Source organism: Colius striatus, chromosome 3 (genome assembly GCF_028858725.1).
Source record: "Colius striatus isolate bColStr4 chromosome 3, bColStr4.1.hap1, whole genome shotgun sequence".
NCBI lineage: Eukaryota > Metazoa > Chordata > Aves > Coliiformes > Coliidae > Colius > Colius striatus.
In genome coordinates, this window is record NC_084761.1 from 17,602,262 (window position 1) to 17,620,265 (window position 18,004).

Genomic DNA, 18,004 nt, shown 5'->3' on the forward strand with positions numbered 1-18,004 from the left:
AGATGGAGATTACTGAGATACCAGGAAAAGTAAGTAGTTCTTAGGAGTGACAGTCATCATTTCCCAGGAACAGAAGTAGTAAAAAGAAATGGCCTTCCCTTCCCTGCTCTCCTCTCTGTCACTGATTTTAGTCACTGACAGCTACAGGCCTCCTGCTGTGATGTCTGTGTAATATCTTTAAGCTGATATCTTAAATATCAAGGCACAGAAATACAATGTTTGGTTAATGCTCTGTTCAGCCTTTGCAAAGGGTTCACATAAATTCTTTGCTCCTGGAAGGGAAAGGATGGGCTATGCAGTTATGAAAGGAGCTCCTAGATAACAATAATGGTGTGCTTATGCCTGCACATTTCAGACTTCGGTCTTTTTCTGTACCCCTGTTCTACTGGGAGATGTGTGCGAGTTGTTTCAGTATTGGTGTGGACCCTTGTTCTTTGCAAATGCAGGAGAGTAGAAGGGCATGTCTTATTTTTAAAACTTACCCTCAAAGTTCCTTTTGAGCACAGCAGCTGGAAGCAGGGACTACAGGGTTTGCCACTAGCTGGTCTCCCTGGGCAATTGCCTGTTGCCTGGATTGGGAAGTGGACTTGCTGCTGAGCCTTTCTGCTTCTTGGGAAGCAAAAGCATTCAGTAGTCTGCGGCTTCTAGGGTTTGCCTTCAGGGTTTCACACTGGTGTTAGTTTGAGGTTTTGAGTATTTTTCATTTCCACTGTGCCATAGCTCTGTCTTCCATCAACTCTGCGGGCCGAACTCAATAAGGACCTATGAATCTGTCCTCCAGATTTAACTGCCTAGCTAAACATAGCATTTCTGCCAGAGACCTGGAGGAAGATGAAAGCATTGTGCCTCCTTGCCCATTGTCAGTGTGCAGTTTCTCTCATGAGTTAACTTGTGTAGCCGTGTAGATATTCAGCTGGCATAAAGCATACCAACATGCAGATTTATCTGTTCAGAAGGTTAGTGCAAGAAACCTGCCTCTGAAGATCTGGATCTGTCTGCAAGTTTGGCAGCTTTCTGGCAGATACCAGAAGACAAAGTGTATCAGGGTCACAGGGGCAAAATTATATGGATAAAAATTCATTTGAAACTGCTGGTGCAAGTTTATATCTGTGGTCCCTATTCAAAGCATCAAACCTGAGAAGCTTCTTTATGGAAATGTGCTTTTGTCATTCTCCCTCTGTACTGCCCTGCTTTGGTTTAGGAGGCAGGGCCCAACAGCTGAAAGGGTAAGCCGAAATGGTAAGAGTCTCTATCTGAGCTGGGATAGAGACTTGAGAAAAGGTGAAAGAATTCAAGAATCTTAGTCAGTTCTGTTATATTTGCAGCATTCTTTTTTCCTCCTCTTTTGCCACCATGATTTGGAACAGCAGTTTTGTATTTTGGCTGTGCTCCCTGAGACCTGTGTGTTGATGAAAAGATGTGTCTGATTCTGCTGACTGAGCCACAGCCTAGTAAAAGTTTACTTCTTGGTTCTGCAAACATAGTTTCGTGGTGCCCAGAAGCTTGGTTGTGGATATCCACAGCATGGTTACTCTGAAGATTTACTTAGCCCTGGTCTTTTTATCTTCTTTGCTTGTTCAGGCCTCAAGTCATCTGAAATTGTGATGGATTTATAACGTGTGATCTCTTCAACGCTTGGTTTGGACCATGCCATTGTTGGGTTGGTTGGTTTGTTTTCTTTCTTTGTTGATCTACATTTGAGGAAAAATTAAATCACTTTCTAAAAGAACTTGTGTATTACAGCTGCATGTTTATGTTGGAGTCCTTGTCTCGGCTTCATGCTCTTTCACCCTCACCCAGCCCTTTTACCTCAAGGCTCTTTTCCCAAGTCTAAATCCTGGAAAGACTTTTATTTGGATGCTGCCATCTTCAGACTTTTCTGGAGTTCATCAGTATTGCATCTTGGATCATGCTGTGGACCACTAACTTGCTTTTCATGATTTTAATGAGTGTATAGCATATGAGGGCCTCCCACCTGCAGATGCTCTGACTCATATGAGAGCTTTGCTCCTGTGGAGTGCATGCTGACTTGCAAACTCGATTGCTAGATCAGAGACATGATGTTAGGAAGGCATGACGAGAGGTTGGGTACTTTATTGGTTTTTTTTTTCATTTTGAAGCAGTAAGATGCTCTTGTCAACACTAACAGAGCCCAGAGGATGGTGATCAACAGAGACAAATTGTAGGCCTGTGGCCAGTGAGGTTCCACAGCGATTGGTTCTGAGGCCAGTTTTATTCAACAACTTCATCAACGACCTGGATGAGGGGACAGAGTGTACCCTCAGCACATTCTCTGATGACACCAAACTGGGAGGACTGGCTGATTCCCCAGAAGGCTGTGCTGCCATTCAGCGGGATCTTGACTGGCTTGAGAGTTGGGCAGAGAGGAACCTCATGAGGTTCAACAAGGACAAGTGCAGAGTCCTGCATCTGGGAAGGAACAACCCCATGCACCAGGACAGGCTGGGGGTCAAACTGCTGAAGAGCAGCTCTGCAGAGAGAGACCTGGGAGTCCTGGTTGATAACAAACTGAATATGAGCCAGCAATGTGCCCTCATGGCCAAGAAGGCCAATGGATTCTGAGGGGCATCAAGAAGAGTGTGGCCAGCAGGCTGAGGGAGGTTCTCCTCCCCCTCTACTCTGCCCTGGTGAGGCCTCATCTGGAGTCCTGTGTCCAGTTCTGGGCTCCCCAGCTCAAGAGGGACAGGGAACTTCTGGAGAGTCCATCAGAGGGCTACTAAGATGATCATGGGAATGGAACATCTTCCTTATGAGGAAAGGCTGTGGGAGCTGGGGCTGTTCAGCCTGGAGAAGACTAAGGGGAGAGAATCTCATTAACACAAGTATTGAAAAGGTATCAAGAGGATGGAGCAGCACACTTTTTTCTGTTGTCTGAAGTGACAGGACTATGGGTTATGGACAAAAGCTGGAACAAAAGAAGTTCCACTTAAATGTAAAGAACGCTTTACTGTAAGGGTGAGGGAGCCCTGGCACAGGCTGCCCAGGGAGGGTGTGGAGTCTCCTTCTCTGGAGATTTTCAGAATCTACCTGGACATGATCCTGTGTGGACTGATCGAGGTGAACCTGCTTTAGCAAGGAGTTGGACTGGATGATCTCTAGAGGTCCCTTCCAACCCCCACCATTCTGGGAAGCTGTGAACCATTTTACTTCCAGTTTCAGAGTGGGCTGCAGCACCCGGGGAACACGGTTTGAGCTGAGGCCTGTTGTTCTACCCAATGGTGCTCTATTTGAGATTACTTTTGCCTCAGGTGAACCGAGATAGTGGAATTTGATGTGGTTTTTTTAATCAGCAGAATCAGTGGGGTTTGGGAGCAGCCTTATACCTACTCTGTCCTCACAGTGTTCATTAACCTTGCTGTAGAGGTGTTTCCATTGTTTGGAAAGGAGGCACATTGAATGTGTGTCCTTGCAGACAGCTGCCAGGCGAGCCCCTTGGAGCAGAGCATGGTGGGAGCAGCTGTGCCACTGCTCTCCCTCTGCCAGGAGTCACATCTGGCCTCCCAGCCTCATCACGTACCTGACTGTCCTTGAATGTCTCTGGTGATGTCTCAAGATTCTCATCCCAGCTGGTTCCTGCTTTCTTGTGTGCTCATATGGCTGCAGTTTTCTTCCTTGTGGTTTATGGAGTAAGAGTTGGTTAATGGATGGCAAACCTCTTGGTGTTGGAGGCTCCTCAGTTGTCTCATTCTGCCTACAGTACTCTTTGATCTCCTGCTCCTTGATCTCCTTCCACAAATGGCTCTGATCCGATTTGCTGGAATTGGCGTTGCCTGTGTTTGGTGCTGCACAGTCATCTGGTGAGAGATGGTGTCTGTCCCGAAACACCTCTTGATTTGAGTTCATGTGCAAAAAGTGTCTGAAATAGCTGAGTCAAAGGTACTTAAATATAAAGAGAGGGGAAATGAGACAATGTGTAGTGTCACAAATCTGCTCATAGCTAAGTTTGACAGGTTACCTGACAGTTAATATCTCTGTTAGTAAGAATAAGGGATTAAAACAACACCCAACCCACCAACAGACCCGAAGCCCTGTAACACCCTCTGCACTGTAGGAGTCTTGTGCAGTGACTAATGCTTGCTCTGTAGCAAGAAGACTATCCTGCTGATTTGAAAACAATGAGTGAACACAGTAGCATAAAAGCCCCAGCTCTATGATCAATTTAATTTTGGCAGGACTCCCTCTGAGAGGCTATTCCTTGAGCCTCTTGTGACTTATCTTTATGAGTGAGAGACTAGCCAAAGTCTCACCTGCTCTGGAACAAACAATTCTGTTCTCTTTGAACTGATCAACATCTAAGATGCAACCACTGAGCTGCTGCAGTCTTCATATAAAGGGGCTTTGAATGCATCTCACTCTGGGAGACGGACTCCTTGGCTCTGTCAGTCCGTCTTTTTCTGTTGTTGTCTTTGTCATGGTTTAATCCTCTTTGTGTTTGGAAATGATGCCTCTGCTACCATGAGGCAGATATTGGTGAAATTTCTGCTCATCAATTTCTATTTTAGGTCCCTGTGTAATTTGTTTATCTGAGGAAAGCAGTGACAAATGTAGCATAGGAGTAGAGCTGATGCCGTGGGATGAGAGGCACGATGGTGCCCTCTTGGCTTTTCGGCTAGATGAGTCTGACTTTCTGTCTTGCAGCTGCTCAGTTGAACAGTTCAGCATCTCCTGTGGAGACAGGCTGAGAGAATCAAGGTGCTTAGCCTGGGGAAGGGAAGGCTCCGGGGAGACCTTAGAGCAGCCTCCAATCTCTAAAGCTGGAGATGGACGTTTTTTTACACAGGCCTTGAGTGACAGGACAAGGGATAACAGCTTCAAACTGAAAGAGGGAAGTTTGAGGTGAGATATAAGGAAGAAGTTCTTTACTGTGAGAGTGGTGAAGCCCTGGCACAGGTTGCCCAGAAAGACTGTGTTGGCCCCATCCCTGGAAGTGTTCAAGGGCAGCTTGGATGGGGCTTGGAACAACCTGGTCTAGTGGGAGATGTCCCTGCCCACGGCAGGGGGATTGGAACTGGATGACCTTTAAAGTCCCTTCTGTCTCGAATTTTTTCAAGAATCTCTTCTAGCTTCAGTCATGAAGAAAGTAGGTCACCTTGTGGTTCAGGGTTACAACAGGATCAAAGGAACTTGTGATACCTCGGGAGCTTGTTGGGGGTGGATGGATGTGGGCAGTTGAGCTCTCATGTTTACACTAACCAGAATAAATCCTTCGCCTCTCTTCAGGGAGTATTTGGGTTTGGAGAGTGCCAGGTGCTACTGAAGCAACCCTACTCTGCTGGAAAGCCATTAGCTGAAAAAAGCTGAGAAATATTTTCTAGCTAGGAGAGATGTCCTGTGCCTTCTGCTGCTGCTGTTGCTGTCTGGGGTTTGTGTGACTGCTTGTCAGCAGCATCTCTCTTGAGCTGCATGTTGAATCTCTGCCTCTCTTTTCTGTTCCCAACCCAGACATTTGTCAGGGGTCTTAGTACTGACAATGCAACAAAATCCATCTCTGCAAAAGGTTTGTTTAAAGGGAAAAAAAACCCCAGCAACCCAAAACAGGTAATTTAAGCTTGAGTGAGCTGGAAGGTGAATGTCAGCAGCATCGCACCAGGCAGCCAACTATGGCACAGGGGCTCCATCATTCCCTTTGCAGCCTCCAGACCCCTGGCAGCTTCCCCTGATTCTTCAAGGGCTTTTCCTGGCCCTGCCTGCAGAAGGAGAAAGGAGACTGGCCTGGCTTGGGGCTGTGGGGCACAAGGAGGGAGGAAGGTCCTGCTGTGGGGCACGAGGAGGTGGGAAGGTCCTGCTGAAGGAGCTCTTTGGGGAGCGAGGGCAGCAGGGAGAGGCAGCCACAGGAATTGGCTCTGGTCATACTTGCCCTTCTTGAAGCAAAGTGCTGTTCACTCTCCTTGCCTCTCCCTGTGGCTGAAGCACTTGCACAATGAGGATGCCAAGTCCAGTTGCCATGGCAAACATGGGAGTCGAGGCACGTGAGCCTTGCCTGCCTTTGAGTTGCCAGTCACAAATTGTTCCTGACAGGTACAAGAAAATCTTCCTGTCTGCTCCATGCCAAGTCCTAGATGTTGATCCTCACTCTGTCCAAGTTTCAGCCACAGTTTAGGTGATTACACTTGCTGTGCCTGTGTTGTGCCCATGTTAGCTGGGCCTGAGCATTGCCTACTCACTCTTTAAAAGATGCATAAAAGAAGACCCTTTCTAGAAAGTTTAATAATTTTGTTCCTTTCAGGGCTTATCTGGCTCTAGGAACTGAATGGAAAGTAGCTGCTAGCTTGGCACGTAGCATTTCAAGCTTCTCTGCAGAGTTAACAGTTCCTGGTTTTGTGCTTACAAGATTTTCCGGGTCTCTGTTCTGCTGGGGCACAGGGAAACGTGGTTATGGAGGGTGGAATGGCACCATTGTAGCCATCCTTAGAGGGCAGGGGCTGAGCATTAGCTAGCACAGGGAAGATGTGCATGTGTGGATGCTGCAGGGGATGAGGAGCATCCAGCTCCTCTGTGAGAGCTTGGTGGATTTTACTCATAAATACTCAATTACGGTCCAAGTGTGGCACCATCCAACTGGTGGTTTTCCCTTCTCAAAACCCGTTCTCCTCTATGCATGCAGAACCGACCCAAACCTGTCCCTGCTTTCCAGCAGACAAGTCTGTAGTAAGAGCCCCTGGAAATTTCCACCTACACTCAAGCATTACGGTAGCGATTTGGAGTAAAACTCTTGTGCAATCTGAGGTCTGTAAAGGGGCAGAGGTCAGCTAACCCCAGGGCACCACTGTGGGCTGCACAGAATTCTGCAAGTTCTCATTCAGTAACGGTGGTGTAATCATCAAGGCTGTCAGTCTCCAAGATAAATACTGTAAAGATAAGGCAGTGTCAAATGAGTTGCCTTTGCCTTCTTTATTGCTTTTTAAAAGAGCTGACCATGGATGCTGGCTGCACTGGGGTCTTCCCTTGCAGCAGCACCATTGGGCAGCACTGAAATGCTTGGTTGATAAGCATTTTTTTATAGACATCCAGCTAGAAGCCTGGCCCTGTAGAACGTGTGGGTGCTGATTCAGCAGAGCCTGCTGATTCAGAGTATGCTCTGGGCCTGCACCAAAGCATCGTTTTAGGTGAATGGCACTTGAGTGTGTCATGGTGATCTCATTAATGTTTACAAATATGTAAAGGGTGGATGTCAGAAGGATGGAGCCAGGCTGTTCTCAGTGATGTCCAATTATAGGACAAGGGACAATGGGTACAAGCTGGAACAAAAGAGGTTTCAAAGAAACACAAGGAAGAATTTCTTCCCTGTGAGGGTGAGTGAGCACTGGAACAGGCATCCCAATGGATCGTGGAGTCTCCTCTAAAGACATTCAAAACCCACCTGGATGGGTTCCTGTGTGACCTACTCACTCTAGGAGGTCCTGCTCTGGCAGGGGGAGTGGACTAGATGATCTTTTGAGGTCCCTTCCAACCCTTGGGATTCTATGATTCTGTGTCCTTAAATGTCTGCCTGAGGCTTGTTTGAGTCTGAGTGGGTTGAGTCCAGGTGAGATGGTTCGTACAGAAAAGCAAAGGGAAGGTTGCAGATCTGCAGGATGGAGCAGGGAAAAACAGAGTGAAACACTCAGAGAGGGGGCTGAATAAAGTAGGGACTTTTCTGCCCAGGTAGGTGGAGATGGAAAATGTTCTTTACAGTTCCTAAAAAGGATCTCTGGGAGCTGTTGCTTGTTTTGTGCCACCATTTCCTGCACTAATTGACACAGTTGCTGTTGTTGCTTTATTTAACAAATCGGTGCAAGTACAAACAAGGACAAAAATAAGCGTCTGCTAATATGAACAGATTTATCTGTTCTCAGCCCCACGCCTTTTCCCACGAGCGTAGTCTCTATCAAGCATACTGAGCAAACCTTAGTGCCAAGTATTTAATCTTATCCGTGAGGGCAAAGGGTGCTAAGAGCAGAGTTGTTTTCTTTACATGTTAGTGGCGTCTCTGAACTCCAGGCAGGTGCTGGGGCAGCCCCTTCTCAGAGTCACACGGGAGGAATGTTGGACAGACGTAGCTGAAACTGGGTCTGTGGCAATCACTTATTACGTGGGGAAAATGCATTATGCTCAAGAGTTGTAAATGCAGGAAAATCACCGTTCAGGGTAAGCCTAAGAGAAATCCATCACCACCTCTGCCAGTTTGTGGTGATAAATATAGACCATGTGTGTTGCTGCTGTAAAGCTTTGGCTGCATGGGAGAGTCCAGGCAGCCACGAGCGTGCTGGAAGGATGCCATTCCCTTCCAACCTCACTGGCCTCTTGACCTGGAGTTCCTTGCCCTGCCCATGCTCCTCTTGCCATGGTGTGACTTCTGGCTATGCTGCACAGCCCTTCATCGCTTAGTCTGCACGTTCTTCTGGGCCTTCTTAGTACAGCTGAAGGCTTTAGGTAATTGCTACATGGCTAGGTTGTCTTTTGCCTGCCATGCTGACAGGACTGGTCCTGCCCTGCTGCTGTGCGTGCCGTGGGGATTTATTTGATGATGAGCCAAGTGATTGCTTGGCTTTGTCCATGAAGGTGGGATTTATGCACTCAAGGGTGCTTTAGGAGCCACAGCTGACAGGTGCTGAAAATATTATTTTACTCTTTTGGTTTTGTCCCTGGTTCTGAGGTTAACTCGAGTTCCATTTAGGGAGTGTTATTTTCCCTTGCAACCATCCTTACACCAAGGCAGTGGCAGAGAGCAGACGTGTTCCCTGGACTCCAAGAAGAAAGGTAAGAAACTGCCACCTCAACTGCTGGGTTAGTGGCACATCAGTTGTGGCTGGTGAAGAGGTGTTTCTTTTCCCCTAGTCTTCCAAAACCAATCAGTCAGTGTTTTGCACAGTGCTGATGTTTCCCAGCTGGTTTCCTCCAGCCTTTTTTCCCATCAGTCCCACGTGGTAGACATGGGATGCCCAGGCAGCGCTGGGCACACTTGGTGTGGAGCCACTTGGCTGGAGCTCCTATCAATGGGGGGGAAAAAGTTCCCTCAAGATCACACTTCTGTTTTGTTTCAGTCCTGTGCTTAGTAATAATTAATTCCTTTGTTGCCTGAACGTGGGGCATTTCCTCTAGAAGGCTCAGACAAACATCCCCACTCCCTCAACAATCATGGTAAATGTTTAAAAGCCAAGGACACGGGGTTAATCTTCACTTTTCGGCTGTGACTTTCCAGGGCTCTGAAGCCATTGCTCTGCTGGAGACATCCACTGCAGTCCAAGCATGATGGCCTCACCGTTGGCAATGTTCCTGCATGGTATATGTGGCAGCACAGTCTGGAATCAGCCATTTTGCTGCTTCTGTCCTGGCTAGGGAGCAGCAGAGCCATGGACTGGCTCCTGAGGCTTGCCCATACTGCCTGTCACTGCTGCCAGTGGTCTGGGACAGCTCAGTCAGCCGATGTGATGCCAGCTTGCTTGTACAGTGCTCGGAGAGCTGCTGGGAAGAAGCAACAGATGAAATCTAGACATGTGTTACATTCATCTCTCATAATAAATACCCCTCAAAATAAATGGAATCTGGATTCTTCTTGCCCAAGTTAAAATATCTTCCCAGTGAAACCCTCATCTGATTGTACTGGGCAATGTGGTCGCAGATGGCTTTGAGTTGCCATGCTTGAGGTCACGGTGCTCTGTGAGCTGGTGACATCTAGCCAAGGATTTTTTTTGTTCCACAGGTCCATGCAGGGGTTCAAAAAGGAGACTCAAGACCAGCCAACCCTAGCACTAGCTCTCCATATTCCAGTGATGTCAATAACCTGATGCCAAGATGCTTTGTCTGTAAGAAGCAAGCTCTCAGGAAGAGAAAGGAGCTGGCAGAGGCTCATTTAGAGGTGCCTGAGCTGGGACTCCTGTGTAGCTCTGCCCTGTGGCCAGTAACAGCCCTCCCTGGGACAGGCAAGTGGAAATTTCCTTCCCATCCCCAGTGTCTTGTGAAAACACCATAAAACATCTGTGATGTTCTTTACCTTTGCTTACGAGAGGGAAAAAATATCTATAAACCCCAATCCTTGATTACCCACCACAAACACAAAATGCTGCAGGCGATTGCTCAAGGGGCTGCAATGCTGCAGCGGTGGGTTGCGGGTCCGCTCGGCGCATTCCTGCTGCAAGCTGTGCCGCAGGGACACGGGCACTCACGTGAGCACGGGCACTCGTGTGGACACGGGCACTCACCCAGACAGGGGCACTCACACAGACACAGGCATGGACATGGGCACTCACATGGACATGGGCACTCACACGGACACGGGCGTGGGCGCTCACTCAGACATGGGCAAAGACATGGACCTAGACACGGGCATTCACCCAGACACAGGCACCCAGACATGGGCACTCACCCAGACACGAGCACTTGCAGAGACAAGGGGACTCACATGGACACAGGCCAGTCCTGCTGTGCCCACCGCTGTGGTGATGCCCAGCCTGCCATGGAAGCTGCAGCCCCCAGCAGTCCCCCCACACTTCATGGCCTCTGCTGCAGCCTGACTGGCTTTCTGGGCAGTGATACCTTATGAAGTATCACTGCGGCAGGGTTTGGGGAGGTGTTGTTTTAAGTGTTTGACCAACATCAACTTTCAAAGCTGCTGGTGCATCCCTTGGCACCCTCAGCAGCAATTTTCTGAGAGCGTTGCAAGGGGATACGGGTCTCTCACTTTGGGAGCTCTGGGCAGGACATGGGCTGAGATTTAGGAGAACCAGCTTTGGCTGTGATTTAGGTAGGTTCCTTTGGTAACTCGAGGCAATTTGGTCTCTTTACCTGTTCTTGGATCTGTAGGAAGAGGCTGATGATGGGTCTTTCCATGTTGATGCTGTCTTTAAGGCTTTAAAGCCCCTTAAGTGTTACTGATGTAACACAAGTTAAATCCCATGTGTTCACCATGCCCCGAAGTATCAGCATCTGCTGGTTTTTCAAGGAAGTGTCTGCCCTACACACCTAACCCTGGACACTGCTCTGAGTCCCATGCTGGCTCCCAAGGGCTTCAGTTTGCCTCCTCCTCACCCAGCAGCACAGTGCTTCTAGATGCTCTTTCCTGGGGTGCACCCTTTCCCCTTGTACAAACATTTTGGGGCTCCCAATTGCACCATACCAGGACTGGCCTCTTGTGTTATGCCCGGGCTTAGACTTAATTACAGAGAACTCAGCCTTATCCAGGAGTAATTTTTCACAAAAAGTGGGTTTTTCCCCTCCCCAGGGCTAGGTAAGCTGCTTCCCAAGGCGCTGCTGGACTCACGTGTGCCCCCATGCCCATGATATTTTGGTCCTTCTGGCACATGTTTCCTCTTGGCATCACAAGCAGGTGAAAGCCGCCCAGCGAGGCAGCCAGCGAAGCTTCGTGCAGGTGCTGGCATGCCAGGCAGCCACATGGAAGGAATCATGTCCCGAGTCTTGGCAGAAAACCATAAAACCAACAACAGCTGAAAAAAACTACAGGGAAAAGAAATCCAAAGCCTTGAACCAAGGCAGGGCAGTGATAAAGAGCTTTTATATTCCTGGGGGCTGGCCTACCAGCTTTTATTGCCCTTTTTTTTTTTTTCCCCTTTTAGCAATGCAAATCCAATCCATTTTTTAGAGCCTCCCATCCACTACCTCTTCATACAGGTCAAGAGAAGCCTGATAGCCTTCCAGTGGGACAAGAGAGTGCTCCTCGAGGCTCCTTGTCCTTGCATCAGCACCCCTCAGAGACCTGAGCCAGCATCTCCAGGTTCTCCAGCCCTCTGCTCTGCAGCATCTCTTCACTCGTGCCCACGGGGCTGGCTGCTACCAGCGCTCTGCCTGCCTTGCTCCAGCACTGCTGATGGCTGCTGACGAGCACTGTCACCTCCCAGCGAAGGAGACGATGGACATGGACATCCAGTTCAAGCCCTCGCGGCCTCACTGGTACGAGCGCTACGTCCAGCCGTGCGTGGCCGAGCTGCTGGGCAGCACCCTCTTCATCTTCGTCGGCTGCCTCTCTGTGGTTGAGGATGTGGAGGGCACGGGGAGGCTGCAGCCTGCCCTGGCGCACGGGCTGGTCCTGGGGCTCATCATTGCCGTCCTGGGAAACATCAGGTAAGGGGGGCTGGTTCCCGGGGCTACACGTGCTCCCCCTGATATCCCTCTGCACCCCTCGCTGGGGGAGGTACAGGTCCTGCTGCAGCGCTCGTGTGGTTTCCGTGTGTGGACAGAAGATGCTGGTGTCTCCTCACATGCTGTCTTTAGGATCTTTCCTGCCCAAACGTGAGTGACTGTGACGCTGCACTGCCACGGAGTGCCATCGAGCCTCTTGGTTACCAACATAGCCATTTAGGTGGTGGTTGTCCATAACACCCTGGGTTTGGGGGAGTTTGCTTGTCTGTTGATTGCAAGGTTTTCATCTTAGGCCCTTCATATAAAAATAGTCAAAGCTGAAAATGAAGCATTCCTTCAGAACACTGAGGTGTTTCCTTTTAAAAGGCTGTCAGAACAAAACATTTTGCCCCAAGTATGCTACTCCCCTGGGTATTTTCAGGTGAAAAAATTGGATTCCATTTACAAATAGTTTCAATTTCTCAAAAGCAACATTTAGACAAACCTGCTCATTGAAGAAAGGTGTTGTTTGATGCCAAGATACAGATTTCTCCCGAAGGAAGAAGCTGAAACAGTCCCGGCAGAGCTTTGTTCCCTCCAGCAGCTCACGGATGGGGTGGCTCCAGGCTGGGACACAAACCTCCCACAAACAAGCAGGGTTGCAGGGAGAGGTTTGAGTCCAAGGCAGGTGTGAGCCCAGAGCAATTGACTGCTCCTGATTTATCAGCTCCTGATTAGGAAGGGCAATGCTGCAGGGTGAGTTTTGGGCCAGGACTGAGTGCCTAAGGGTGCATGAGCTGGTGGAGCTGAGCTGGATGCCCGCTGTACCCCAGCCCTCAGCACAGGGAAGCCACAGGCAAGAGGAGCAGCATGAGGGGCTTCATGATGAGGGGGTTGCAGAGGCATCATCCTCCATTAACTCTGAAGCCAGCAGGAGCTGGCTCAGGGTCCTGCACAGGGAGATATTTTAGCCTAAAGTCAGTGTTTAGAGGTTTGTGTCCATAGAGGCTGAAGAGGAGCTTGGCTTGGGGCACATGCTTGTTGGCCCGGCTGCCATCTGTGCTGTGGGTGCAGGGATGCTCCAGACAAGGTTTACTTGCAGACACATTCTCCTTGAGCTCCCACTCATCCCTGGAGTATTTGCAGCCAGAGCCCTGTCCAGCCAAGACACTCGCTAGCCTGAACACTATGACTTCTTACTCTCGTATGATGGGTCTTTAATTATAGCTGAAGAATATGAGGTGATTATAGTTCCTAGACACTCTGACTCATCAGCTTCACCAGGAATTATTATTAGGGCTGATTGGTTATGAAACTTGTTCATTAACATGTGTCTCATGGTAATCCGTTTTCACTAGAAGGCATCTAAGTTTGTCTTGCACGTGGTCTTCAAGACAGATGATTTAGGTCTTGTAATGAGTCGAGTGCCAGCTCCTTCCAGCCCTTCCCAGGGCTGTGGTGGGTCGCATGCGGGGATGTGGAGAGGCCTCTGCCTTTGCATTTCCATTGAACAGAGGGAGACAAACCCCCAACATCCCAGTGGAGTCCAGCAGTGTTGGCATGGCCAGGCTGTGGCCTCAGCCCTGCCCAACAGCGTTTGTCTTCTTCCCCACCTCCCTGGGGGACCTATGTCTGGCCAGGCTGGATACCAGCCCCATCAGTGCCTCCTCTCCTCCTCCCAGCAGCAGGGATGGGGGATGTAACGGGGAATGACTTTCCTTCCTGTGTATTTGCTCCTGAGAACCTGCTCCAGAGCATGCCAGTGGCCAGGCTGTGCTGCTGCTACAAGCAAATCTCTTGCACAGCAGCATAACTCCCATGGCCTTGTGCAACAATCTGGGGCACTCCACAGCCTGCAGCACCCTGCAACAGCCAGAGATCCCTTCTCCCTGCACCTTCCCTGTCAGAGCTGCAGCAGCTCCTGGAAGGACCCAGGGGGCTCTGGAGTCCCTGTCCCTCAGAGGGCACCTGGGCGGTTCCTGTCCCGCCAGCACTGTCTCAGAGGTTGGGTCTCCCATGGAAAGATGCTGCTGCTGCTTCAAGGCAGTAACTGCAGAGCAAGGAAATGGCTGGATTCTGCTCTTCTGCAGCACTTAGCAACTTCTCACAGGAAAGATGGGAAAAGCATCTATGGCTCCAGCTCCTGGGGCTGAACTCTGTGCTGGGGGCAAACCTCTCACTGATGCTCCTCTCTCCTTTGCAGCGGAGGCCACTTCAACCCTGCTGTGTCCCTGTGCGTCTGGCTGGTCGGTGGGCTGAACATCACTATGCTCGTCCCTTACTGGGTCTCCCAGCTCTGTGGAGGGGTGATAGGAGCCGGCCTGGCAAAGGTACTGACACGCGAGGAGTCTCTTCAGCCAGAGCTAATGCTGGGGTGGAGAGACTCACCCTGCTCAGCCCCATCCTGCTGCCCAGCCCCAGGGCCTCCAGCAGCAGCATGTGTGATGCAGGGGAGGGTGTCTCAGTACATCAGTCTGCATGTAATTAGGAGTGCTGATTTCTCACAAGGTGATATGGCTCAGAGCTTGGCTGCGTGGGCTGGGGCTTGGCTTGGTGCTCGGGAGCCTGGTTCTTCCTCCCAGGTCTAACATGATCTTACTGCAGGACTTGGACAAGTTGTCCCCAACCACAGGCTCAAGTCTGGAAGTGCCACACAGGTGCCCAGCTGATTATTCCTTGACCGCAGTTACTCTCCAGAGGTTTTCTGAGCAGGGGCAGAAAGACATGTGGTACCTCTGCAGCTCCAGTCGTTCCCCCCAGTGTTTGCCTGTGCCTCTACTTACAGCGCTGCACTGTGAAGTTCATCTATTCTAGTGCTGCCCATTCCCAGCGCCCAGGCAGCTGGTTCCCAGGGGCATACTGAGGTTTGGCCTCTGCAGGCTCCTCAGTGTCTGGATAAGTTCATTTGGCCAGGCTCAGGAGTGGCTGAGAGCCTTTGCTAATGAGTTAGTATCTGCCAGGCACTTAGGGTTGGCTTTCAGGAGGAAAGCGATGAGATTAGCTCCTCTTTAACCTGATGCTACGCCCGCCCACGCTGCCCTGGCAGCGAGCACATATGCCCGCTCAAGCCCGCAGCGTGGAGCGCGGCCGGCACAAACAGGGCTCCTCCCGTGCAGGCCATGGCGGCGGGCGAGCGCTACGCCAACGCCAGCGGAGGGGCCTTCGGCACCATCACGGCCGACGGACAGGTCCCCTCCGTCCTCGCGGCTGAGATCGTCATGAGCACCCTCCTGCTCCTGGTGGTCTGCATGGGTGCCATCAACGGGAAGACCAAGACCCCGCTGGCACCCTTCTGCATCGGCTTCACCGTCACAGTCAACGTCCTGGCAGGGTGAGTCCTCCAGTCCTCTCCCTGTGTGTGTTCCTGCCAGCCAGGCGGGGCCCATGCCAGGCAGGTGCCTCAAGCAGGGGGTCAGGATGGGACCACGGGCTGCGAGGATGGAGCTGGCGCTCAGGGCTCCCTGCAGCGTGGCTGAACGGAGCCCAGGGGCAGTGCTGAGCACCCAGCACCACAGCTGCCCTGCTCCCTCCCCGGCTGGCACCGTGGCTGCCGCAGCCTGCACCGGGGTAGGCTGGGGTGGGACGTGCCCCCTTGCAGCACAGTGCAGAACCTGCTGGCCAGGGAAGCCGAGGAACGCCGAGCACCCCAGGGAGGCTGGCACATGAGCCCACTGGCCCCCTGTGATATTTCGGGGGAGAGCTGCTGGGTGCAGGAGCGGCCGTTGGCTCGAGCCCAGCGCGCGGCACTCGGGCCACAGGAGCCTTGGCAAGTCCCTGCTCCGGGCTGATAAACCGGTGTTTGCTGTAGGAAGCTCTGAGCAGACAGGCGCGGGCTCCCCGGGCGCCGTTCCTCGCCGCGTGTGGCCGCGGGAAGCGCCGCCAGGCCCAGCCCCTGCGCTGGCAGGCTGTCGGCAGCGGGCTGGCTCGTGTGCCGCCGCCGGCACGGAACGGCAGCAGCTCATGACGAACGTCCATGACTCGTTAGTTAAGGCGCTGCCCCCTCTAGCGGGATTCCCGGCGCTTACTCAAACCCTGCACAACCCCCCCTCGGGCAGATATGTATCCGCTGCGGTTTTCTTTCAGCTGTGAACGCTATTGTCTCTTCTGCCCCGCTTCCGAGCCTGGCTCGGAGCTTTCACCGTTTAAAAGCCCGGCTCCCGGTAAACGCCAAACGGTGTCGGCACTCGCGCTTCCACCCTGCACGCCGGGTTCTCCCCGACAGCTTCCGAACAGGCTCCGGGCAGCTCGTGAGCGAGGGCGGGTGCCCGCGGTGGGCGAGCCGGGGCTGCCACGGGCCCTGTGCCGCAGCTCAGCGGCCGCTCGGGCACGGGCATCCTCCTGCCGCACAGGCAAACGGTCCCCGGGCGCTGAGCAGCCGTGCCCGGGCGGGGGCTGGGGTGGCCTGAGCCTGCCGGGCAGCCAGAGCAGTGGCAGATCCCCGGCAAGGAGGAGGGGGCTGCTCTCCCCGCCCCGTCCCGGCAGCGGGGGGATCGGGCGCTGCTCTCGTGTCCCGTGGGGCTGACGGAGACCGCTTGTTCCTCTCTCAGGGGCGGTGTGTCCGGCGCATGCATGAATCCTGCCAGAGCCTTCGGGCCAGCTCTGGTAGCCAGCTACTGGGACTATCACTGGGTTTACTGGGTCGGGCCCATGGTCGCTGCCCTCCTCATTGGCGTGCTGATAAGGTATGTGGTGTCATAGCGGTACAGAGAGCTGAGCCAGGCAGGATGAACCCACCTTACACACCCTGCCACCGCCCGTGAGGGCTCTGCTTGCCTGCTCCCCCGGTCAAGGCTGTAAGCAGCCACTTTTCCAGAGCTGTCCAAGGCCTAAAGACTCTGTTTCCCTTCTCCTTCCCATTAGGACAGCGTGACAGCAAAAACCCAGCCTGTTTCCCAGTACACGGGTTTGTTCCATCCGTGTCTTCTTGTGGGGCCAATCCAGACTCAGGCTAGTGCTGGGCTGTTGCTGTGTTTCTGTTGCACACTTGCAAGGCAAGACTGCTAACCCGCAGTTTCGCTCCCTTTTACTTCTCCCAAGGCTCCTGATGGGTGACCAGACGATCCGCCTGATCCTGAAGTGATGCCGGACGCGGGGCTGCCCACGTGCTGCTGTTGCTGACCTGCCGTGGGAAGCCCAGTGTGGCTCAGCACAGCCCATGCACACCCTTGTTCCTCACCATCCCACCTCCCCTCTGTGTCTCCCAGGCAGCCTGTGCTCAGGAGATGGTTCACTTGATGCTGCCAGGACAATGGAAAGCAGCCCAGCCAAAGCAGGCAGCCCTGTGCTGGCAGCACTGCTCCCACCCCAGTCCCCAGGGCCCTGCCAGCCCCTGCTGTGGCTGTGGGACCACCTCACTGGGAACATCCTCTGACTCACACCAGTGTCCAGGAGGTCCCAGTCTCCCTGGCATTGACTGGGCATACTGTCTATCCCACCAGGACTGTGCCTGAGCAACTGCAGTGCCAGGGAGCTCTGTGCCCTCTGGGGTGGGGACCACTGCCCTGCGCTCAGGGGGTCAGTCAGCCTGGTGCTGGGATGCTCTCCAGCAGCATCTCCAGCTCCCTGCAGCTGCTGGTTCCCAAATGCCCCGTGAGGAGCCTCCTGACATCTTGTCAAGATGGCAAGAGGCAGAGTCACACAGCCATGCCCAGGATGCGTGTGGCATCACCCGCCAGCACTGACACCAATCACTTTCTGATTTGTTCCCGAGGATGTGCATTCTGAGGCCTGATGCAGGTACTCGTGGGAGTTCTCCAGCCCCCATGGTGGCAGCGGGCACTGCGAGGCCCCATGTCCTGCCCCCAACAGCTCCTTCACTTGTCTCTCATTCAAGCATCTCTGCTCTCTCTCCCTCAACTCCTCCTCAGCATGCAGCCTGTGGGGAGCTTGTGCCCCAGCATGGTAGAATGCTCCTCTGTGGGAATCCACT

At 52.3% G+C, this 18,004-nt stretch overlaps 1 protein-coding gene across 1 annotated transcript; it reads left to right on the plus strand.

Annotated features, from left to right (window-relative positions):
* Nucleotides 1-11,866: 11,866 nt before the first annotated feature.
* On the plus strand, nucleotides 11,867-17,155 carry AQP8 (aquaporin 8). Its single transcript, XM_061993846.1, has 5 exons — nucleotides 11,867-12,078; nucleotides 14,279-14,405; nucleotides 15,192-15,406; nucleotides 16,623-16,757; nucleotides 17,113-17,155. The coding sequence occupies exons 1-5, from the start codon at nucleotides 11,867-11,869 to the stop codon at nucleotides 17,153-17,155; spliced, it is 732 nt and encodes a 243-aa protein (XP_061849830.1).
* The last annotated feature ends 849 nt before the right edge of the window (nucleotides 17,156-18,004 follow it).